At 50.8% G+C, this 24,569-nt stretch overlaps 1 protein-coding gene across 1 annotated transcript; it reads left to right on the top strand.

The window, feature by feature from the left end:
- The first annotated feature begins 1,301 nt into the window (after window positions 1–1,301).
- Window positions 1,302–23,452, top strand: WNT9B (Wnt family member 9B). Its single transcript, XM_055579871.1, has 4 exons — window positions 1,302–1,402; window positions 20,770–21,023; window positions 21,581–21,846; window positions 22,654–23,452. Exons 1-4 carry the CDS (start codon window positions 1,323–1,325, stop codon window positions 23,125–23,127), a joined length of 1,074 nt encoding a protein of 357 aa, XP_055435846.1. The 5' UTR covers window positions 1,302–1,322; the 3' UTR covers window positions 23,128–23,452.
- Window positions 23,453–24,569: the final 1,117 nt, after the last annotated feature.

Here is a 24,569-nt window from a genome sequence, read left to right on the forward strand (position 1 = left end):
AGGTTTATAATTTCCATGATTGAATTCAGGTCTCTGCCCTCCACCCTGGACTGTATGCCTCAATACACAGAACTGTGAGATGCGATATCTCTGGCAGAGTTGTTCAAGATCGTCGGTTAACCGCTGCCCTTATTGAACAGGGAAACTGAGCTCAGAGAAGCTCACTATAGCCATTAATATGGCAGCTGTTAATATGTTAATGTGGCAGCTCCCATCTTCCCCCAGTCTCCCAGCGCCTTTGTGTTCACAAAGCCAAGGTCGCTGTCACCTGATGTTCTGCATACATGGATGATTTTTTGGAAACTTTACATTCAGATCTTGACATTCAGTGTGAGTTATGTTTTGTTTTGCTCGATTTGACCCAGTATTCAATACTCTCAAAAACATATTAAACCTTGACGGGGCAATTTGTTGTGTGTCTCCCTCCCAGATGGGAGCCACCTACTGCCTTGGCCACTGCACTTTCACCGCAGGAATTGGGGTTAGACTTTAAAAAAAAAAAAAAAAAAGAATAAGCAAGGCAGAGCGTTATGACCCAACACCGAACATATCCATCCTGTCTGACAGAAGTTCTGGGGTCTATGCACTTCGGAAAGTAAGTTCCTTTCCACCCCGTCCCAGTCTCTGCCTGCCCCACTGACCAGAGAACCTAGATTTTTGTTCCATGAACATCAACTAATGCTCAGTGAGGCCTCCTCCCCGACAGACTCTAGTTTAGAAACTGGGCTCCCTTATCCCGCTTCCGCTCTGACCATGAGTATCCCCATCCCAGGACACCCTTGGCATTTTTCCTGTGTCCACAGCCGGCCCTCCTTCAGTGTCGTGGAGCTGGGGCAGAGGTGCCCGCACCGACCGGATGGAGAGTGGATGAGACACGACTTCTCAGACTCCAGGCTCCTCTCTCCTTTTACGCCCCGACCCCTTCCTTCGGGTACATCCACCCCGCCCGGAGAGGCAAAACTCCCTGGTTATCGCTTCGTATCCCCATCCTTGCCTCTCCAATCCCCGGATCCTTCAGCCTCCCAGTCCCCCGACAAGCACTACATCAGGTGAGCTCTTACCTGTGGAGGGTGGGCAGGGGGCCGGGAGGCGGGGCGGGGGCGGACCTGGAGAGGTGGCCCCACCCTCAGGGGGCGGGGCAAGTCGGCAGGGCCAATGAGGCGGGGGGCTCGCCGCTCGGGGATGGGTGCCGCCAGCGCCGCTCCCTCCCCACCTCCCCGCTCCGCCCCGCTTGGGTTTAAAGCCCTGCGGGCGGCTGGTGGCTGCGCTGCGAGCGCTGCGCGGCGCGAGGAGATGCAACTGGGCTCCGCGCCGCCGGCATCATGCGCCCCCCGCCCGCGCTGGCCCTGGCCGCGCTCTGCCTGCTGGCGCTGCCCGCCGCCGCCGCCGCCGCCTACTTCGGGTCAGTGCCCGCCGCGCCCCGGCCCGCCTGCCTCCCCCTCCTCCCGCTGCAACAAGGCCAACTTTTCCCTTCCGCTGGCCCCGGCCCCGGCGGGATCTCGAACTCAGACCTTAGTACCCAACCCCATCTCGGGGTGGGAGTTAGTGCCCAGAACTCCTCTGGCTTCCCGGACTGGTCCCGGATCGCACCTTCCAGCGTCCGAACTCTGGTCCCCTTCACCTCCGCTTTTGTCACCCAGTCCTGTCCGAGACCTCATCCCGCCCACTAAGCCGGGTCTCGGATCCCGGCTCAAGCTCCGGGACACTGCAGGCGTCTCGGACCTGGTGCCTGTGCGCCCCGCGCTCCCTGTCCCTGCCCGTCCAAGGAGTCCCTCCCGCGCTCGGACGTCCTCTCCGATCCTCACTTATGCCCTGTCCGTCCCCATCCTGGGCTCTGTCCAGCCACCAATCCTTGCCTGGGGCTCCCTTCACACCTTCTGCCTTAGCCCTGCTGAGCTGAGACCCGGAGGGCTGGCTGGATGAGTAGGGTGGGTTGTTACCGAGATCGGGGGAGGGGATCGCACTGATCCAGAAGGGATGGAGGAACCTTCAGACCGTGCGGAGAGTAGGAGGGAACCGTCTGTAGGGGAAATCCAACCAAATCTCAGACCTGGCGTCAGGTGAATTCTCAGGAGAATGACGAAGAGAGTAAGGGGGAGGTGGTGTACATGATTGGAAAAGGAAGCTCCGAGCTGAGGGTGACATCTGGGGAGAGAATGGGTGGGACCGGGCAGTGTTTGGAGAGCAAGTTACAGGGTAACTGACCCTCCTTCTCTGAACCTGAATTGCAGGGACTTGGTAGAGGAGTTGGGGTCGTGGGTGTGAAGGGACTTTCCTGACCTCCCCCCAAAGCCTGCTCTAAATATATACAGTCTTTTTCTTTAAATCATGGCACTTTTTGTGATCCTCACCCAAATCAAGGTGAGGCTTACAGTCTGACCCAAGCAAAGGCAAAAGCAAGCAAGCCAACAAAACCCAAAAAACATAAACCACCAAGCAAGTGACCTGCCAGAGACTGGTCTTATGGACCTGGCAGGGAGGGGCAAATAAGGGTCAGAGAAGGTCTGAGAGGTCCCGCACAGGAATAGGGCTGTGGGCTAATTTCCAGGTCATGACCCCTGGTTAAAACATGCCTTGGCTGTGGGCAATGGCCTCTCTTGAAATATATAGGGGGTGGGGTGGGAGTAATGTCAGCCCAGACCCTAGGGCTCTGGGCTCAGCTTGCTGGGAAAACCACTTAGTCTCTGGCCTCAGTGTCCCGTTTTGTACAAAGAAGGGGCTGAACTTGGTGTGACTGAGCCCCTCTATCTGCTCTCTGTCAAGGGCACTGCACATTCATTTTGTTTCCCAATAATTTCAGGCTTGGAAAGGCACTGTTGCTGCCTCAGCAGACAGGATAAAATGGTCATGCACAGTCTCTGGGTTCAATCCCCAATCCATCTACTTGCTAACTGTGTGAGTTTGGCCAAATCACTTAACCTCGCTGTACCTCAGTTTCTTATTTGTAAAATGAGGATAATAGTGCTTATTTGACATGAGTATCATGTGAGTCGGGCTTCCCTTGGGGCTCAGTAGTAAAGAATCCATCTGATCCCCTGGAGAAGATAGTAGCAACCCACTCCAGTATTCTTTCTTGGGAAATTCCATGGACAGAGGAGCCTGGCAGGTCATAGTCCATAAAGTCGCAAAGCAGTCAGACACAACTTCGCGACTAAACAACAGCAAATCATGTGAGTTAGTACATGTAAAGCACTTAGAACAAGGTCTTTGTTGTTGTTTAGACCCTGACCCAGGGTCTCCTGTGTTGCAGGCAGATTCTTTTGCCACCAGGGAAGCCTGAACAGGGTATAGCATATAGTAAATGCACAACTAATGCTACTAATTATTAAGAAGATGAGGTAGAGTGTCTTGATATTTCAGCCCTCACAGGGGTTTCTGAGATGGAATGGAGTGGGGTGGTGGATAAATGGTGCCTGCAGCCTCTTGGATATCAGCTCATTTTCACAATCCTTTTGTTTGCTTGGGCTCAAGGGTTGAGGATGGGGCAAGGGCCAGGTGAGATGGGAGGAGAGGGGCTCCAGGAAGCTGAGACCACCCAGGCTGGTGTGGTTGGAAGGGAAAGGAGTTTGTGGCAGTGCCCAGGGTTAGAATTTGAGGGCTGTAAGCAATGGGGCAGTCTTGGAAATGAAAAGGGAAATCATAGATCAAGCATGAACTGGGGCTGAGATGGATCACATGAGTGTGAGTCCCTCTTCCAAGTTGTGAGCTCCGCTGGATATAGCTGGCAAAATGCACTCAAGCCACCATCACCCCAGTCTGGGGAGGAAGACACATTCTCAGAGATTAAGATAAAACGGGGGGTTCGTGCTGTTATGTGTTTGGAGAACAGACAGGAATGAGCCTAAATTCTCCCTGAGGAAGCCCTGTTGTGACTCAGTCAGGCCAGGTTTTCCATCCTACTATTTGAATTTGCTCTCTGGAAGGAATCTGTATCAGTCATTCACACTGTAGTAAGAATAAGAGGTAATGTGCTTTTCCCTTCTCCAGATTATTTGCATTTGAAATCTCATTTCTGACGATAAGATCAAGTGTTTTGTCATCCTGATAAAATAAAATTCAAACATCAGGAGAACAGTTAAGGCCAATCTTCTTGGGGTTTTGTAAATCATAGAATCAGACTTAAGAGTTGGCAGTGACCCTCAAAGTTTCTCTGGTCTAACTCCCTGCTTTAAGCAGGTCATGTATTATTCCTGTTTTTCTGATGAAGGGACCATCATCCCCAAGTCAGTGAGCCAGCAGCTGCTTCTGGTGCTTTTGCATGAGTCTAGCACCTAATTCTGGTGTTGCTGATAGTATTAGTATCATTAGTATTACAGTTTACAAATAATTTTCTTATTCAGCCCCTCCATCATCTGATCCTCAGACCTATTCTTGATGTATACAGGATGGATGTAAATAGTTTTCAAAAGGAAACTGAGGGTGAGAAAGTTTCAATGACTCACTCTGTGTCACACAGCAAGCTAGTGGGAGAGGCAGCATAGAAATCAGGTCCTGTTGCCAGTCTGGGCTCTTCATCTGACAGAGAGCATTAGCTACCAGAGCTAATACTGTGTGGTCATCCAGGAGAGCCACAGCTGCAAAGGAGTTGCAGAGGGTGAAGTAGGGAGAGGGTTACCCCCCTCTCCTATTTGGCTAACTCTGTTAGACACTCTTGGCTGTTGTGGGTTGGGTGGGGCCCCAACATTCTCTTCTGTCCTCAACAGTGAGATAGGATGCTATGAACTCTGCTCAGGTATCAGGTAGGCTCCCATACATGGCATGATGACAGTGAGATGGGAGGTAGAAAGGTTTGTCCCAACTCCAGACCACTCCTCTGTGCTGTCCATGATCAAGTCACTTGCCTCCAAGGTCTTTAGCATCTGGAGGGCCTAAGGTACCCTAACCAGATGGCTCTGGCTTGGAAGTCTTGGATTGCTCAAGAGTTCATCTTTTGGCTCAGTTGGCTTGGGAATTCTGAAAATATTAACCTCTGTGGTGTTTTATAAATGAATACTCACTGTATTATGTGATAAGCTGAGAATATGATAAGCTTTGTCATCCAATTCAGTCTGTAAGTCATGAATTTTGTGTCCAGAAATAGTTAATGTGGATGCAATTGTTAAAATTGTAGTTGACTCTGGTGCTGCTTTGTGCATGTATGGCCTCTGCACTGCTTGTGTTTACTTCCTGTCTAAGGATGGTATAGATAGGTTTAGGAAAGCACAGTCTTAAGTAGTAGCTCAGATGGTAAAGAATCTGCCTACAGTGCAGGAGACCTGGGTTCGATTCCTGGCTCAGGAAGATCCCTTGGGGAAGGAAATGGCAACCCACTCCAGTATCCTTGCCTGGAGAATCCCATGGACAGAGGAGCCTGGGGGGCTACAGTCCATGGGATGGGAAAGAGTCAGACATGACTGAGCAACTAACACTGATCGCTGATCTTTGCCTCTTGCCAGCTGTGTGACCTCAGGCACATGTCTTCACCTTTCTGAGCTTTGGGTGATGATAGTACCCATCCTAAAGGCTGGTGTGAGGCTTGAGACAATGAATGAAAGGGTCTGACAGGGTGCCTGGCACATACTAAGTGCTCAGTGCAGGCTCACTCTTGGTGCTGCTGGGATTCTCATTATCTTCTTGGGTTGTAGAGGTGTCATCATTGTGAGGAAGCAAGATACGACCTTAATTTTTTTCAAAACCAACATCACACACAGTGAAATGCATGCATTCTAAGTGCACAATTTGGGTTTTAACGAATGTATGCCCCGTGTAAGCACCACCTCAATTACTATATGGAACTGTATCATCATCTCAAAGGACTCCTCCTGTTCCTTTGCAGTCAACACTCCCCCACCAGCCTCAGGTCACCACTTCCTTGCTTTCTGTCACTTGAGACAGTTTTGCCCATTGTAGAATTTCATATAAATGGAATCATAGGGTATATAGCCTTTTGAGTCTGAATTCTTTTGTGCAAAATAATGTTTTTGAAATTATCCACGTGGTGGCATGTATCAGTAGCACTTTCCCTTTTTTCTTGCCGAGTAGTATTCTATTGTTTGGATGTACCAAATTTGTTTATTCATTCACCAGTTGATGGACATTTGGATTGTTTCCAGTTTGGGGCTCTTCCAAATAAAGCTGCTGTGAACATTCGTGTACATCCCTTTTAGTGGACAGATGTTTTTATTTCTCTTGGATATGTATCTAGGACTGGATTTCTGGATCTTATAAGAAATGGTTGAATAGTATTCCAAAGTGGTTGTACCACTTTACACAGTAATGTATGAGAGTTTGAGTCGCTCCATATTCTTTTCTTCTGTCAGTCTTAATTCTGGCCATTTTAGTGGGTATGTATTGGTGTCTCATTGTTATTTTAATTTGCATTTTTCCACTGATGAATACTGTGCTGAACATTTCTATGTGTACATTCAGCATTTGAATATCTTTTTCATTGAATTATTTGTCTTCTTATTATTGAGTTGTAAGAGCTCTTTACATATTTTGGATTTAAGTCCTTTATCAGAATTTATTGGCAATATTTTATCCCTGTCTGTAGCTTGCCTCTTCATTTTTCTTATTGTTACCTTGCAAAGAACAAAAATTTTTAAAAACTCTTTCTAGACAGAGGAATTTTATTTATTTATTTTTTGGCCACACCATGCAGCATGTGGGATCTTTCCTGACTAGTGACGGAACCTGTGGCCCCTACATTGGGAGCACAGAGTTTTAACCACTGGACCACCAGGGAAATCCCGGATCCAGTTTTTAATTGTGATGAAATACAATTTTTGAACTTTTCTTTGTATGGTTTGTGGTTTTTTGTTTCTCTCATTCAAGAAATTTCTGTCCATTAGAGGTTGCAAAGATTTTGTCCTATGTTTTCTTCTAGAAACTTCACAGTTCTAGCCCTTACATTTAGGTCTATGATTTTTTGGGGGGTTAATTTATATGGATGGTGTGAGGTAAGAATGAAGTTTACTGTTTTCCATGTATATATTAACTTGTTACAGCACCATTTGTCAAAAAGGTGATCCTTTCTTTATCATCATCTTTATTGCAACTCAATTGACCCAATATATGAGGGCTTATTTCTGGACTCGCTATTCTATTTGGTAAGCTTATGGGCATGAACTTGAGCAAACTCCAGGAGATAGTGGAGGATGGGGAAGCCTGGCCTGCTGCAGTCCATGGGGCTGCAAAGAGTTGGACATGACTTTGCAACTGAACACCACCAACAAAGCTTATCTCTGGGCCAGTACCATGGTCTTAATTACTGCCGCTGTGTGGTAAAGCTTGAAACCAAGTACTATACATTCTGTCCTTTTTCAAAATTGTTTTGGCCATTCTAGATCCTTTATGTTTCCACATAAATTTTAGTATCAACTTATTGATATCTGTAGGAAGGCCTGCTAGGATTTTGCTTGGGAATGCACTGAATCTGTAAGTCAATTTGCCTTCTGACAATATTGAGTCTATTGGTTTATAAACTGGCCATATCTCTCTCAGGGGAGCTTTTAAAATTTCTTTCAGTAGTGTTTTATAATTTTCAGTGTATGGATCTTACAAACATTTAACAAATTATTCCTAAGTGTTTTATGTATTTGGATTTTTTTTTGAACAGTGCTAGGAATTGACTGGGTCCTGAGAAAAACAGGGTTAGAGAGAAGAAAGGAAGAAATTTTACTGCTTTGGGGTGGTAGATTGCAAGCCAAACATCACTGATAAGAATCATTGAATTTGGGAAAGGAATTTAGACTAGCTTGTCTCTAGCTCAACTCTAACTCTTGAGAAGCTGGGCTCTAGAGCTGAGGTCAAACCACCCTCCTCCGTGGATGGTGGTGAAGTTTCTGAGGCTGATGGAGGGAAAGAGAGGAAAGAGAAGCAAGGGGTGGGGAGGGACTCCTGGGCTGGAAACTTCTAAGGAAGAGAGGTCCTGGGGCCTTTAGGCTTGTGTGCTCAGGTAGAAGTTGGGCTCAGGAGGAGGTGGGCCAGGTGCTGTGAGGGTCACCCTCACTTTGATATCAGCCTAAGCAGGATGGGACACAGGCTAAGGCCCTGCTTTAGTGTAAGGAGCACTGGACTTGGAATCACATGGATAGAGTGCAAATCCTCCCGCCAACCACTTACTAATGGTGACCCAGGACAAGTCAGTTAGCTGCTCTGACCTCAGTTTTCCCATCTATAAAATGGCTAATCCTTACCTTGTAGGGTTGTTATGAGGGTTTTGTGTATATAAAAGTGCTGAAATGCTATCCACATATATGGAGTCCAAGAAATCTAGTGGTCTGTCTTAGAGAATCCCAAGTAGAGGAGCATCTTTTTGACATTTGTTGCTTCCTCTCTTCCTCTTTTATCCCAGTCATTGCATAATTTGAATCCTTCCTATGCCCCTTTTTTTTTTTTCATTAATCATTAGGAAGGTTTTAAGTTCTGTGGTTTTATAACATTCTTACAATATCTGAATTTTAAAGATCTTCTCCAGAAATTTTTTTTAAATAAAAAGTTTTATTGGAGAAAAATAGAACCACCACGTACACAGGGAAAAGAGCACAAAAATTCAACTGATACAGAACTGAAAGTCACAACTACCCAATGTTGTTTGCGATTACTTTTCCATTTCTTAAATGGCTTCCCTCAATTTTTAAAATAGTCTTACCAATTTTTTTCAGCTGAAATAGCATCAAAATTGCAAAACATTAAGAGCCTCAGCGAAGGGACCAGCTTTTAAGATAACAAAGGTGACACCAAGAGTCTCCTAATAGGACCAATTCTACCGAAAAATTCCTGAAGCACATAACTACTGAGTTTGGTAGAACAGTAGCTCAGAGACCATCAGGGATTAGTTAGAACACTGACTTAGATTAGACGGTCCAGTATGCAGAGAGAGCAAACAAAAAACCTGCATTTCCCTGTCAGATGAGTTCATGTAAGAAAACCAAGGAGGTGCTAAGAAAATACAGGCAATGTCTGCTCAAAATAATTAAGGCGGCATTCTAAATACCACATATTATTCGACAACAGTGTGTAAAGTGATGCAATTAGAAAACAGGCAACTTAAAAAAAAATATGGTCACAGGTCCTTGAGAACTCAAGAAAACAATCAATAGCAAACACAAGAGCTGAAAGTCTTCTCAGCTGAGGGTTAGGATCTAGGTATTCTTCCCAATAGCTTCAAATAGTCAAGGAAATAAACTGCTGCAAAAAGCATTATAGCAGTTCTGATTTTTTTAAACCAAAACAAAATTTCTGCTTCTCTTCCAAGATCAATTCCCTTCAAAACTTCAAGGAAAAACAAACAAGGAAGCAAAACAAAACCCCAAATACAAAACCAAAAAACCACTGATGGTAAAGAGAAGCTTTTTACTCACATTATCAATTTGAAAAAAACAATACTTTTGCTGTTTTCCTATGTATGAACAATCCTAGGACATTCCTCTGAAAAGCAGGTGTCCAGTGGCTATGAGAACTCTTTACCTTCAAGCAGCTTTGCAAAGAATAAGATGAGCGTAATACAGAACTTGAAATCCCAATGAGGGGGTGTGTAGGGAAAATGAGGAAGGGTCTAGTTCTATCTAGGGCTTTAAGGAAGTTAAAGTAAGGATGACAGGAAAGACTAATATGCCAACAAAAAGGAGAGTTGCTGCTGCTGCTAAGTTGCTTCAGTCATGTCTGACTCCTAGCGATCCCATGGACTGCAGCCTACCAGGCTCCTCCGTCCATGAGATTTGCCAGGCAAGAGTACTGGTGTGGGGTGCCATTGCCTTCTCCAATGCATGAAAGTGAAAAGTGAAAGTGAAGTCGCTCAGTCGTGTCCGACTCCCAGCGACCCCATGGACTGCAGCCTACCAGGCTCCTCCGTCCATGAGATTTGCCAGGCAAGAGTACTGGAGTGGGGTGCCATTGCCTTCTCCCTTCCTATGCCCTTTATGTGCATAATCTCATTTAACCAAATGACATCCCAGGAGGTAGGTGATGGTGGAATTCTCTTCCTTTAGAGGTGAATAGAGGGGGAAAGCTCAGACAGGCCAAGTGCCTTGCCCAAAGTCACAGAGCTACTGACTGGCAGCACCTAGACTTGAATTCTAGTCTGTTAGAATCCGGAGCCAACTTCTTCATCCCTCTCTCCTGCTGATGCCCAGCTGAGACCTGGGCAGCTCTGACCTTCTGAGTCCTCCACCCTGTAGCCTCTTTCACTTGGCATATGTCATAGGTATCTCTGGCACTACATATCTTCAACTCTAGGTATGTCACCTAATTTTTTATGTGCTCATGTTTCAGATTCATGCATAGCATCCTTTAAGCAGAAGTCTTCGGACTCCATTGTTGGTCAGCTTCCCCCACAATCCCTAGCATTGCCTCCTGGTCCATAGTGAGCGTCGGGGTGGGTAGTCCCCTTTCCTTTCTGCTGACCCTTCCTTGCCCCCTGAACCTCCCTCTCTGCCCTGTCTGTTGACTCTTTCTGCATGGCCCTCTTAGCACAAGCTGCCTGGCCATGACCTGGCCTCTGCCTGGACAGGAACGAGAAGCAAAGCAGCGAGCCCCCGTCAGACTCTGGAAGTCAGCCACACCTGACCTTCCGTGGGAATCCTGGGGGCAGCAGAGATGAGCTGGGGTGGAGGCCAGACACTTCAAGCCCAGACTGTCTCACTGGGAGACTTTCAAAGAGCCAAGAAAAAATCAAACCACCATATTCAGTCAGTCCTGGAAATTCCAAAGAGTCTAGTTTAAGGGTAAGAGCAGAGAAGTTCTGCTTTCCCCATAGTGACCATCCCTTTGAGACCAGATGCGTATCATATTATTTTTATATTAAAGATTATATGTATACCATGTATCACATAACATCCTTAGCAATGTGGGGGGCAGCACCCAGTAATCAGACATGATTATTTTTGCAGAAAAACATCTACGCGTTGAGATAAAGACCATGAGTATTCTCGGTTTAGGTCAAGTCTTGCTGCCACATGAGTTCACCAGAACCATACCAAAAAAACTGTGGTTGTCAGAGCATCCTGGAGTCCTGAATCATGGAAGAAATTTTGTGAGCCTGCAGTAAACTTCCAGACCATCATCATGAGAGGAGGTGCAGGTTGAGTTTTAAAGAAATACCTGGGCCAAGTTCTCACTGTGTATCAAGGGAGGCTCTGGCTGACCAAGCATAGCTTGTCCCCAGAAACAGGTTCAGAGGGGCTGAGCTAGTCGGAGGAGCAAGGGTCTGACTGACTGAAGCCAGACTGCCTGGAGATGTGGTATCTGCGAGAGCACGCACTCCAGTTCCCAGTCTCAGGGCTGGGGAGGGTGTGGCCACAAGGCAGCTCCTTCAAAGCCACGCCCTTCCGGAGCCACGCCCTTTCAGAGCCACGCTCTTTGAGAGCAAGGATTGAGTTTGGGAAGAGAGCAAGGCTTGAGTTTGGGAAGATTTCGTGGTGGGATTGGGGGTCACTGGGTGACCCCTGCAGCTTGGGACTGAGACAGCAGGGAGGCCAGTGATTTAGGCCTGGAGGGCTGGGAAGAAGCTGAGGAGGAGCCTGGATGTATACTCTCTGCTTGGTCCTCTGAGAGATGTATGCAGTCAGCAGGTGTTGGGCTGGGTGGGGCTGGGGGACCTCTGGGGATGAGAAACCAGGACCTCTCCCAAGGGGGTTACAGGCTACTTGGAGAGACTCTCTCTACAGCCCTGAGGAAGAAGGCAAAAAAAGTGTGAACCATGCAGAACTAATGGTGCTATAATCCCAAAAAACTGAGAGAAGTCAGAGAAGTTGGATGGTTAGAGTGGGATGGGGCTGGCAAGTAAGGAGAACTTCTGGAAGAGGCAGACAAGCATCTTAGCCTATTAAAGCTGGATGGGGCCTCAGGATCACCTTTCCCATTCCCTGCATTTTTGAGTCAAGTGTTGAAAAAGGCTGTGGTTATGAGTCCCGGGGATCCATGAGGGCTTTTTGGACAGGGGAAGGCAACCTAGGTAGCGGTCATACCATGAAGAAAGGCATGGAGGTTGGATTACTTTAGCCAAGGCAGGAGGACAAGCAAGAGCCTGGCCTGAGAGGAGGGGCCCTTTGCTACAGCCCTGGTTGGCTCTGCATCCAGGACAGTCCAGCGTGGGAATTTGCACTGGTCCTGCTCTGGAAGACGCTACTCTCTTCCCAAGGCAGCCTCTTACAACTCCACCCATCCCCCGGGGCTGTCCTGACCACTCTGGCCCTCACCAGGCCTATTCGGGGAAGGGTTTGTTGACGAGGTGGAAGTTCCTGCCATCTTTAGAGGGGAGGGGTGTGGAGGGGCGTGGGCCATTCCTGGGTCCTGCTGGCAGGCAAATGGAAGCTGAATGGAACCTGCAGCCTGGGACATCTCCTCCTGGAGCATCTGCAAACAATGTGGTTGCACATGGGGCATTCACCAGGGGCCAAGCTCTCAGGGCCCACAGCCCCACCTGAGCCTGCCTGCCCGCATTGAGGAGGGTGACCACCCAAGAGCCTGCCAAGCTGGTTAGTTGATCAGCTTACCATGGTTTAAAAAAAACTTGGCAGAAGTCACCCAGCCCATGAGCCAGGTCCCATGGTTGGGGCAGAGCTGGTGGGGGGTTGCTTGCCCCATGGTGATACAGCCTCAGTGACTACTTGCTTTTCTCTGCAGTTGCCACGCTGTGTCTTCCAAACTGTTAATACTCCTCTGCTGGCTCAGGGCTGGGCCTGTGAACCCAAGAAGCTGGGGAAGTTTATCTTAAGCCTTCCAGCCCCCCTTTTCCCTTCCCCTTCCCTTCCTCACCCCAGGCTTCCCCTTTCTCTCTTCTCTTCATGATCCCAGACTCTCTCCTTTTAGCTTCTCTTGTCTAGCAAAGTGCGTTCTCAGGTACTAGCCATATTATATCAGACTGTCACACTTTAGTATGAATTGGCAGTCCACTTCTCTAAGTTTTATTTTTGACTCTTGGCTGAAGAGAAACTCAGTTTTAGACCAGGGTCCTTCTCTCCCTTTAACTGCCCAGGGGGCCTGAGGAGGAGACCTGACCAGGCTTCCATTCCTTCTATCCTACCCATCTTGTGGTCCTATCACCCTGGACATTTACTATGATGATGGCTGATTCTGTTTCCCTGAAATATTACATTAAAATGGCAAGCAAAAACTGTCAGTCTTGATAGAAGCAATCAGGAGACCTGGGGTGCAGACCCAGGCTTGCCATTAACTCAGGGTCATCTGACACAAAAAACAAACAAACAAACAAACAAACACAAAACCCTTAGATGAACCTCCAGGGCACCAGAGAAGTCAAAACAGAGACCTATCTACTTGGTAAACCTCTGGCCCTTCCTGCCTGCCCTCAGGAGGTTCTGCCTCCCAGGAGGCATTAGGGCAAAACTTCTGAACTGGGTGATCCTGAAGGGTTTCCCGAGTCCTAGAATGTACTGATTCAAATCCTAGAATGTACTGATTCAAATAATGTACGTTTGGACATGGCCAGGGAACTAGGGGAGATGTTTATCACCCCAGACTTGTGTGGGGCTGGGAGGCCACCCCTCCATAGCCACCATGCCACCTGATTTTACAGTACGTGCCAGGGACAAAGACCCCCTCCTCATCTCCAGCCTGAGCCTGAGTGGAGTGGGAGGGAGACAGGAGGAGGAAGCGGGAAGCATTTCCTCCACAGATGTTGCACCAGCCACGCTCTAAATATCCGAGATTGTTGAGATGCAAAGCAAGCTGGTTGGGCGGGCTGCTTGCTGCCCACTTAGCTCCTGAACACATAGTCCATGATGCCATCCTCCGCAGGCATCCCCCGGAAAACAGGAAGTGGAGTGGTTCTTGGAGAGACAAAGCCCACAGCTGGGCCAGGCTCTTTTCTCTCTGAGCCAGGGGTGGGCTCCAGGGTGGGGCAAGGAGAGGTGTACTGATTCAGTCCTCGAGTTTCTGAGACAGAGAGCTGGGGAGGAAAGGAAGGCTGCGACCCAGACAGGGATGTAGTGAGCAGTCTGGTGGCTTTTGGTTTTCTTTGGCCTGAAGCTGATGCTCCATATTGAAATTTAAATAAATGAGTGAGTGAAAGGAGTGGGGAGAAGGACTTGGAATAAAGGTGGGAAACGGTACCTGCCAAATTTGCCATTAAGGCTGCTCACTAAGAACATCTTCTTGGAGGAGGTATGAGGTGACAGTGAGTCTTGTCAAGGAGAGAGGAATGTGAAGGAGGGAGGGAGGTGCTTCTCAGGAGCATAAACCTCGGGGGCCCCTCAGATGACGGGAGGGGAGAGGAGCCAGGGGTGTTGAGGGTTCCCCCCCACACACTGCTCTGAAAAAGGACTGCCTGGAGCCATGTGCCCCTTCCTGGGCCAGACATTGCCCTCACTAACTCTCCCCTTCTGGGAAGAGGTGGGGAGTGTGTGTGTGTGTGTGTGTGTTTAGGGGGCTTAGTGAGGGCAGGAGAGGTGGGCTGAGATATTTGAGATGAAAGCACAAAAGGCCCACTTACCATGCAAATGGCCCTGCAGCGGAAACCTGTTATCAGGAGGATCTAACAGGGTTTTTGAGGGCCAAGGCCAATGCTCCAGGCAGGACAAGGCTTTCCTGGTTCCCAGGTAACTGCCAACAGTTGGCACGGGCCCGGGTGCCAGGCACACCTCCTGGTCCCTCCAGCTAAGGGTCCAGACAGGTTGGCCTTACCCAGCACCCTGGGAACCGCCAGTATTGTCCTGTGGCACCTACCTGCTCACCCACCCACATCCTGGGGGTGGCCTCCTCTGGAACCATCTGACCCTCTCAAGCAGAAACATGGATGGGGGTGGGGGTTGGAAGAACAGAGCCAGGCACTCCCAGTGATGGGAAATGCTCTCCCCCTGCTCGGCCTTCTCCAGCGAGCTTCTGAGAGCTTCCTCCTACCCCCTCACCGCCCCAGGCCTCCCACTGCAGGCAGGAGGAGCCTGGCTGAGGTCAGGTTTTTACCCTGATGGTGTTAGGAGATCTGATCCGGTCCCTGAGCAGCTACTGATGGTTCTCCCAGGAGCTGAGCTGGTTCAAAGCCTTCTCCTTCCCCTGCCCCCTTGGGGTCTGGGGTCCCTCACAACCTTGAGGTTGTGCCGGCATGTCCCAGCACCCAGCACGGCACCTGGCACATAGCAGATGCTTAAGAATAACACTTACGGGACTTCCCTGGTGGTCAGTGGCTGAGACTCGGAGCTCCCAATGCAGGGGGGCCAGGTTTAATCCCTGGTCATGGAACTAGATCTCGCATGCCACAACAAAGGTTGAAGACCCTGTGTGCTGCAACTAAGACCCAGGAGAGCCAAATACATAATTTTTTTTTTTTTTTAAAGAAGAATGACACTTCTTGTAAGCTTACACTTCTTGTAAGCTCCAATGACCTGGAGCTTACTGTGTGCCAGGCACTGTTCTAAGAGCTTTACAGATGTTAATTCATTTAATCTTCACAATATGCTTAGTTGCTCAGTCCTGTCTGACACTTTGTGACCCCATGGACTGTGGCCTTCCAGGCTCCTCTGTCCATGGGATTCCCCAGGGTAGAGTACTGGAGTGGGTAACCATGCCCTCCTCCAGTGGATCTTCCTGACACAGGTATGGAACCTGGATCTCCTGCATTGCAGGTGGATTCTTTACTGTCTGAGCCACCAGGGAAGCCCAGTCTTCACAACAACCATGTGAAAAGTCCTGTGATGTCTGCATGTCACAGGTGAGGCACAGAGAGGTGAAGCGCCTTGCCCAAGGTGGCACAGCTAGTAAGAGGTGGAGGTGGGATTTGAGCCAAGGCAGTCTGGCTCTGGTCTGGCTTTCCCGCTAGACAAGGTGTGTTTGTTATATAGAATGAGCTTGGGGCTGAGAGGACATCCCTGGGGTCACCAGTGAATGAGGGCAGACCTGGGACCAGACTCCCCAGAGCTAACAGCCTTGAGGGTCCTTGGATCCCCACACTCTAGGAGATTGTGGGTGATCATTCCAGGGAGAATTTCTAGTTCTGTTCATGGGTTTGGTGGTCCCTGGGGTCCTGTTGATGCTAGACCAATGCTTCCCCCAAAGCCTGGGGGAACCTGCTTTTGCTTCCTTCAAGGTCATCCCAGATGGAGCAGCTTTAAAAAACAAAAAATAATTATGTATTTATTTATTTGGCTATGTCGGGTCTTAGTTGCTGTGTGTGGGCTCCAGAGCATGGGCTCAGTAGTTGTGGCATATGGGCTTAGTCACTCCACGGCATGTGGGATCCTAGCTCCCTGACCAGGGATTGAACCCACATCCTCTGCATTGAAAGGTGGATTCTTAACCACTGGACCCCCAGGGAAATGCCCTAGATGGAGCAGCTTTAGCCAAAACTATGGATGGGGTGAGCCTTGGACAAGGCGAAAGGAGGCAGGGGTGGGAAAGGCTGGGTGATTGCAAGGGGAGCTTGGGGAGGTGGGATGTGAAGTGAAGTCCTGAGGGGAACCCTTGACTTTTTCCCACTTTGGAGGGAGACAAGGTAGCCTGGGAAATGACTGGAGAGTTTCTGGGGTCAAAGCCAATGGCATCTCATTGTGTATGAGTGGGACTTCTGGTCTTATCATCCTGAGCACCAAGGGCCATTGGCTGAGGGCGCAGAGGGCAGAGGGGCACAGGCTGGGGACAAAGAGGAGAAGAGAATGGAGCTGGTCACACGGGGTCACTGCTTTCCTAATGGCACGTGAGAGGCTGCAGTCAGCCTGAGAGAGCCCAACAGGAAACAGGAATGGGGGAGACAGACCAGCTGGGCCAAAGCAGGTACAACCGATGAGGGCGGGGTTGTCCTGTGTGGCTCAGGGGCACTTGAGTCAGGCAGGGGCCTGAAGGCACTCTTGTTCCTCAGTCTGGAAGGGCAATTGGCAAGTTCACAGATGATCCATCCTCTGTGCTTCTGTTCTGAACACTGGGCACTTGCTTGGTTGATCGCGTCTGACCTGACCAGGGGGTAGTGTCTTCATTACAACCGCAGGTTTTGTCTTGATGCTTACTTGATCTCTGATTGTTCATCTGAACCTCTAGGAGCTCAACTAACATGTGGGGGATGGATATTTTTGCAGAAGGGCCTGGTGGATGGGGTTCTCAGGCCTGGGGTGCCAGAAAGGATGGTTTCTTAAAGGAGAACTGATCATGCCCATGGACCCTGGAACAGACTGGAACCTCCAACACCTATAATTCTCCTGAGGTCCAAGAAGAAACCATCTCTAGCAGATACCTTGGCATCCGTAGGGCATGTATTACAGCGTTTACTAGCACTATTTAAGGAAACCAGTTGAAGTATTTTCCAAGTTTAATGTCACAGTACTCTTTCTTCAAAGGAAAAATGATCCCAGACTGCAACATAGAAAACAGATATTGGGTTGGCCAAAAAGGTCGTTCGGGTTTTTCCATAACATCTTACAGTAAAACTTGAACAAACTTTTTGGCCAACCCAGTAAAAGGGAAACTGGGTGGTATGTCTCTCAAGTCTTTCTAGGTCCTTAAGGGGGTCCCTGAGGCTGTGAGGGGGCACTTTTTGAGAGCAACCCTGGGCAGACCAGAGCCCGGTGTGGCCTGAGGCTCCTGTGCGGTTGACTGCCTTTCCTGACCATTAATCGCTACTAAGTGTCATTACTGCTAATAAAATTAACCGACTTTATACTGGACTCCTGGGGCCATCAATCACAGGGTCAATTACACGAAATTAAAAAAACAAGGAACTGTTGATGGGGGAAAAGGTGTTTGCTGAGCCGAGCTCACAAGGACAGATCAGGGAGTGTGGTACTCCACAGCTGTCAGGAGGTGGGTGATCAGGGATGACACCCGTAATTAGACAAATTGACTCCCAGCCTTGATGTTGTTCTACAGACAGAAGTGTCTCAAGCAAGAACAGTGATGACCGCAGGAAGACTCTGGGGCCAGGGACTGAAAAGCTCCCGAAATTCTCCCTCCCATTCTTACTTCTGCTTCTCTCTCTGTGTTTGAGTCACTTTCTCTCTCTCTTCGGATCAGCTTTCTCTTTGTATCTCCTGAGTTACAAGCCCAGTCACCCAAAGAAAGAGAGAGAAAGCAACTGTGTGCTTGCTCTAAGTCAAATTTCAAATTCCCAGAGAAAGAATGGATTGGCCCAGCTTGGGTCATGTGATCCTCAGTGGTCCAATCAACAGGCCAGAGCAAGGTCACATGGTATAAAATGGCTGACAGGGTAACCATGGCGGTAGAAAGACCAGGTAGGCAGCCAACCCAACAGGTGTCTGCAAGAGTAATTTAAGGGACTTGGTAATAAGCACTCAAAATATGGTAGATATTGGAATTCCCTGGTAGTCCAGGGATAAGGACTCAGCATTTTCACTGCCGGGACCAGCTTCAATCCCTGACTGGGAACTAAAATCCCACAAGCCATGCAGCACAGCCAAAAAAAACCAAAACCATGGTAGATAATATTGTGTAGTAGAATATAAGTTATAAAATATAGGTCTCATGATATAAAAATAATATGCAAATGTCATTTGAGACAAACCCTGAAGGATGTGCAGCCCTGTTGGCCCCAAAGTCCCAGCATTTCCTGCTTGTCCTCTTACCTGTCGATCACTACTACAAGGGAGGTCCCAATTTCTGAAACACAAGAACTGCCTGAGCAGAAATTGTCCTTCACACCCACTGCTGGTGTGGGGAGGAAGACATTTGAGGGGCTAGATGGCTGCTGTGCCCTTTGCTCCTGCAGCCCCCAAGCTGCCCTCCACACCGGAGGCTGGTCAGGGTGGGGCCTCCTGGGCTGGAGTTGACATCAGGTTCTGCTCTGGACCTGCCAAGGGTCGAGCTCTAAGGAGGGTTTCCTGCCAGACTGCTGGGAGGGGTTTGGGTGTAGACCTGGTGGACTGGAAATTTACCCATTTGCCCCCAGATTAATGATTAACGGGTCCCTGCCCTCACCCTGTCTGGGAGGGGAGCGCAGGGCCAGGCTGGGCCGGGAGGAGCCTGATAGCATCTGTCTGAACTCAGGAGTTTCGGAGATATGCTCCACACGGGGTTGGCTGCACCTGATGGATTTGGAATCTACGGGTACTCTCTGGGGGCACTTGGGGCCTGGCCAGGACCCACACCCTCCCTGGGGCAGACAGGCAGGGTGTGGCATCCAGCCAGATGTCCTGGCTGGGGCAGGTGGCTCCAAACAGGAGAGCCATGCCCTTGGCTCTGTGGGATGTGGGCTTCTCTGACCACTCGGGGCTTGGCCACAGGGCTTGCCTTGGCTGGTGGTGCTTGAGCACGAGTGACAGGTGTCACATCCAAGCAGGAGCTTAAGAGCCAGCACCTGCTTCCACCTTTGATCTTTTCCCGTGGTTATAAGGCCAGCATATTCCAGAAAGGGGCTGCATCCTGGTTGCCAGATTGATGTATATGTTCCACCCACACCGAGGGCCACGAGGGTCCAGGAAACAGCAGATAACTTGAACTAGGAGAAACATCTCATGGATCGCTTCTGGGGGGATGGAAGGTGAGCTCTGTTTGTAGTCCTCACCTTGCTGCTGATCTGCTGTGAAAAGAGGGCTAGTCATCACCTCTTTGTAAAACCTAAAACCTTTGTTTCCTTATCTGGACAATGGGAAGATTCTGGCCAGGTTAGAGAATAAAGCATCTTGCAAGAGGAAAGAGTTGAGAAACTCCAGCCGGGGGAAAGTGAAACAGCAAATCCAAAACTCTGTGGTTAGTAACTTTTCATACAATCCTCCCAGCAGTGCAGGAGGTGGAGAGGATCACTCTTTCCACTTCCCAGAGGAGAAAAATCAGTCCTTCTGGATGACACAGCTAGGAAGTGACAGTCAAGCCACTGGAACGTGGCAGCCTGACTGAAGCATCCCTGGACTTCAGATACAGCAGAATAAGAAGTCAGGGGCTGATAGCCGGAAGGAAATGCAGCTTCTTCATCTGCATCCACCTGTCAATCCATCCACCCATCCTTCTTTCTTCATCTCTCCATCTTCCCAATCTTCCATCCATTCGGGTATTCCCCAAGTATCTCTTGGTAGCAGACATGGACTGGCCAGATGATTAAAGATCTATGGGGATTGTGAAGACAAGTTAGCTTGGCCTGGTGTTACTTGGGCAGCTACCTAATATAAGGGGGAGAGGGATGCCAGGGCCATTGGCCGGATACCTTCTCAGTGGCTACATCCCTCTGCCACCCCCCCTTAGCAACATGGCTCTCCCTTCCTGGAAGCAGATAATAACTACATGCGGTATTTCCCAAACTGCCCTGATTCTCAGCGCTGCCCAGGGAATGTGGTAAATGTACAGATTCCCAGGCCCTATTCCAGACCAAGAGAAGCAGAACTGTTAAGTATAGATCCTAGGCATCTGTATTTTTTTTTTTGGAGTTTAAAAGAAAAAAGTGTTTTTAATTAAAAAGGTTTTTTGGGGGGGCCATATTATGTGGCATGTGGGATCATAGTTTCCTAACCAGGCATTGAACCCATACCCCCTGTATTGGAAGCATGGAGTCTTAGCCACTGAATTACCAGAAAAGTCCTGGGCATCTGTATTTTAAATAAGCATGCCATATGATTTTTCTGATTTGGCAAGTTTGGGAAACAAGGTGGATAAGAAGAGCAGAGACTTTGGCTTCCAGAAAACTTGAGTTTGAAATCTTGTACTCACCCTTGTTTTAAGCACCTTGGTTTCTTCCTCTGTAAAATGGGGTCAGCCTTCCTCCCAGAAGGCCAAATAATGCAGCCCCCAAGAAGGCCCCCTTCCCCTCACCTGCCCCCCATCCTTAGGGATTGTCATCTTTCACCTTCCATCACAACCCCCAAGGGTCACTGGTCTCCCTTCTCTTGCTCCCTTTAGCCTGACTGGGCGGGAGGTCCTGACGCCCTTCCCCGGGCTGGGCACCGCTGCCCCAGCACAGGGTGGGGCCCACCTGAAGCAGTGTGACCTCCTGAAGTTGTCCCGCCGGCAGAAGCAGCTCTGTCGGCGGGAGCCAGGCCTGGCTGAGACCCTGCAGGATGCCGCACACCTCAGCCTGCTCGAGTGCCAGTTTCAGTTCCGGCATGAGCGCTGGAACTGCAGCCTGGAGGGGAGGACGGGGCTGCTCAAGAGAGGTAGGGAGGAGGGTGGGGAGGAGGGTAGGGAGGAGGGTGAGGAGAAGGCCCCCGGGGAGGAGAACAGGGAGGAGGAGGCTTGAAGCAGGAGGGTGGGGGGGAGAACCGAGAGGAGGAGGGCTGCCTTTCCTACTCCCCAGGCCCCTGTCCCTAGTCCCCGTTGCTTTTATGAACCCAGCTCAGAAACAGGTTGGTCCAACTTGCTCACGCATCACCTTGGAGTCAAGATCAGTGGTTTAGCCCAGCTTTAGCGCTCACCAGGCGCCTAAGTCACTTTTCTCTGCATCTGTGTTTTCATCTGTTCAGTAGAGGAATCAGTCCCCCGTCCTGCCGCCCTGAGAACCTGGGCACACACCCCGTAGGGAACAGGAAGCTCCATTTAGACAGCAACTTGCAGCCTGAGTTTAAGGGGTGGGCGACAGGGCAAGTGCCCTGAACTGTGTCCTTAGGGTAACATGCCCCTCCCTCCAGCCTGTCTATTCTCATCAGAGGGCAGCTCACAGCCCCTGAGCCCACTCTCCTCCTCCCTCCCAATCCCACCCCCCGGCCCGGCCCAGGTTTCAAGGAGACGGCCTTCCTGTATGCGGTGTCCGCAGCCGCCCTCACGCACACTCTGGCCCGGGCCTGCAGCGCTGGCCGCATGGAGCGGTGCACCTGTGATGACTCCCCGGGCCTCGAGAGCCGGCAAGCCTGGCAGTGGGGTGTGTGTGGTGACAACCTCAAGTATAGCACCAAGTTCCTGAACAACTTTCTGGGGCCCAAGAGAGGAAGCAAAGACCTGCGGGCACGGGCAGACGCCCACAACACCCACGTGGGCATCAAGGTGAGTGCATCGCTGGTTGCAGAGCCGGGGAGCCAGGTCTCTAGGAAGCCAGTACCCACCCTACCCCCCTGCAGGACACACACAGAGGCTCTCCAGGATGAACCTCATCCTTTCAACCAGTGTTCCTCGGGCATCTACTCTGGACTGTTGTCAAGTACCAGGTGGGAGCCTGGCTTGGTGAGGCAGGAACGTGTTTGGAGAAGGGTCTCCATTCCAAGCACTGCCCTTCCTGGAGGCCCTAGGAGCCAATGGTGTTTGAAAACTGATCTGGTACAACCCCTGGCCCTCCTCCATTCTACAGATGGGAAGACAGAAAAGGCCCAGAGAGGGGAAGGGACTTAGCTGAGGTCACACAGCAGTGGAAAGCCTGGAGGGTAAAAAGTATCCAGGTCTGTTGGGACCAGGAAGCTGGAAGAAGCTCGGGCTCCATTTCTTTAAGAGACTGAGTTCTGTGTCCTGTGTTCCCATCACTGAGTTGGTGTAAACCAGGGCTGCTGTGTTCAGTTGTGCAAGCTGTCTGCTCCACAGGAACTTTGGGCCCGGGGAGGTGCTGGGGGTGAGATCCAGCCCCCGCTGCTCTCACGAAGGTGAGACAGTCCTCAGACTGTCTCTGCCCAGGAGAAGGGGCTCCTAGAGCTAGTTTGCACTAATGTGCCACATGGGCCAGCTTGAGTTTTAGCTGCCTGCCTCATGTGGGCCTCCCCTGTCTCTCTCCCATCCTCCTGCGGCTCCCCGGCCACAGTTGGCGCTCCGGGGACTGCGGCCTGGAGGCCCCTGACCACGCCTCCCTCCTGCCTCTCCTCGCAGGCCGTGAAGAGTGGCCTCCGGACCACGTGTAAGTGCCATGGCGTGTCAGGCTCCTGCGCCGTGCGCACCTGCTGGAAGCAGCTGTCCCCGTTCCGCGACACAGGCCAGGTGCTGAAGCTGCGCTACGACTCAGCCGTCAAGGTGTCCAGTGCCAGCAATGAGGCCTTGGGCCGCTTGGAGCTGTGGGCACCGGCCAGACCAGGCAGCCCCAGCAAGGGCCCGGCACCGCGGCCTGGGGACCTGGTCTACATGGAGGACTCACCCAGTTTCTGCCGGCCCAGCAAGTACTCGCCTGGCACAGGGGGCAGGGTGTGCTCCCGCGAGGCCAGCTGTAGCAGCCTGTGCTGCGGGCGCGGCTACGACACCCAGAGCCGCCTGGCGGCTTTCTCCTGCCACTGCCAGGTGCAGTGGTGCTGCTACGTGGAGTGCCAGCAGTGTGTGCGGGAGGAGCTTGTATACACCTGTAAGCACTAGGCCTGCTGCCCAGTGTGCCAGCCAGGCGCTGCCAGGACTTCCCATGGCACCGGGCCACCTCCAGGCCACCCGGCTGTCCAGCCGCTCCCCCCCAACCCCCGCTCCCGCCAACCCGGGCAGGAGCACGTGTCATGCGCATGATCACCCACGTGCGTGCCAGCACACTCATGTGCCTCTCCCCATTGGCTCCCATCAGGCTTCCCCTCTCTCAGCTCTCAGCAAGGAGAGCCCCACCCCTGAACCTGAGGGTCCCCAGCCTGGTTGAGGACTTGGAGCAGGAGGGCAGAGTGGTAAGGATGTGGAGGGAACTAAGGGAGACACAGAGGAGGGCAGGACTGAAGTTTTAGAGAGGAGAGAGAGTACATCTCACCATCACGAATCCTGGGATTAGTGGCCTAAAGCCAGCCAGAGGTTGGGAGGTGAACTTCTGGGCCGAGAAGGCCCAGGGAGGCAGGGCCAGCTGGAAGCTAAGGCTGGAGTCTGGCTGGGATGGGTCAGGTCAGCCCTCAGGCCCCACCCAGGTGATAGTCAACTCCGGGGGTCATACGCCTTCATTTCCCCACCCTGGAGCTTTGCTGTGCTAGAGATGGGAGGAAAGGCCAGGTGGTTGGAGCCGTTGGTCTGGAGAAAGGAAAGCAGGAGTCAGCTATGTGCCCTGGATCCTTGTGATTTGGTTTTTAAAATATGCCTCCACCAGCCCTCATTCTCACCTTGAGAGCTGAGTAATCCACGCCCAACCAGCGCTGCTCAGTAAAAACACCAGTGGACGCGAGCCCAGTAGAGGAGCCAGTCCCCAGGGTGAGGCTCAGATAGTACACCGAGGTTGCCCAGGGAGATAGAGACCCCCTCAGTTTCTCAGCATCCCCATGAGCCCACTTGGGTCAACTCCCAGTGGCTGGGGTCGCCCTGTGCGGTGAGGCCCTGCACAGCAGGCGTGATATACGAGAGCTGGTGTATGAGTTTTGATTCAGTTACATTTCTACTTCTGTGGCTACTCATCTAATTAAGGCTTTTGCTTGGGCGGCAGTTATGAACATGGGAAGTGTTTGCTAAGCTGGGCTCTTTGGGGGCCCCTTTCATTTACTAAGGGCCCTCCACCTTGGCTTTTACCTGAGGAAGAGAAGTGGCTGCTAATTCCTTCCGATACTGTGGACATTTCCAGGGCTACCTACTAAGGCCCTGGGAGGGAGGCGAGAGGAGCTGGTACTACCCATGGGTACACACAGGGCTCCCCACTCCAACATGCAGGCACGCCCCTGGGACTTGCCAGGCAGGCATGCCCCTGGGACCTGCCAGGCTGAGGGCTCTCATTCAGCGGCACACACCTCTCTGGATCAGGATGCAGACCTTGCAGGGGTCACTTTGCTGGAAGCCATGTGCTTTCCCAGAGCAGGGCCTGATGCCAGCCGGGAGGAAGTGACCTCCTTCGGGACGCCCTTGGC

This window comes from Bubalus kerabau, chromosome 4 (assembly GCF_029407905.1).
Source record: "Bubalus kerabau isolate K-KA32 ecotype Philippines breed swamp buffalo chromosome 4, PCC_UOA_SB_1v2, whole genome shotgun sequence".
Taxonomy (NCBI): Eukaryota; Metazoa; Chordata; class Mammalia; order Artiodactyla; family Bovidae; genus Bubalus; species Bubalus kerabau.

Coding starts and splice junctions, on each gene's coding strand:
- WNT9B (XM_055579871.1), top strand. CDS start 1,323: ATGCGCCCCCCGCCCGCGCTGGCCCTGGCCGCGCTCTGCCTGCTGGCG. Junction 21,024..21,580: donor GACGGGGCTGCTCAAGAGAG/GTAGGGAGGAGG, acceptor GGCCCGGCCCAG/GTTTCAAGGAGACGGCCTTC. Junction 21,847..22,653: donor ACACCCACGTGGGCATCAAG/GTGAGTGCATCG, acceptor CTCTCCTCGCAG/GCCGTGAAGAGTGGCCTCCG.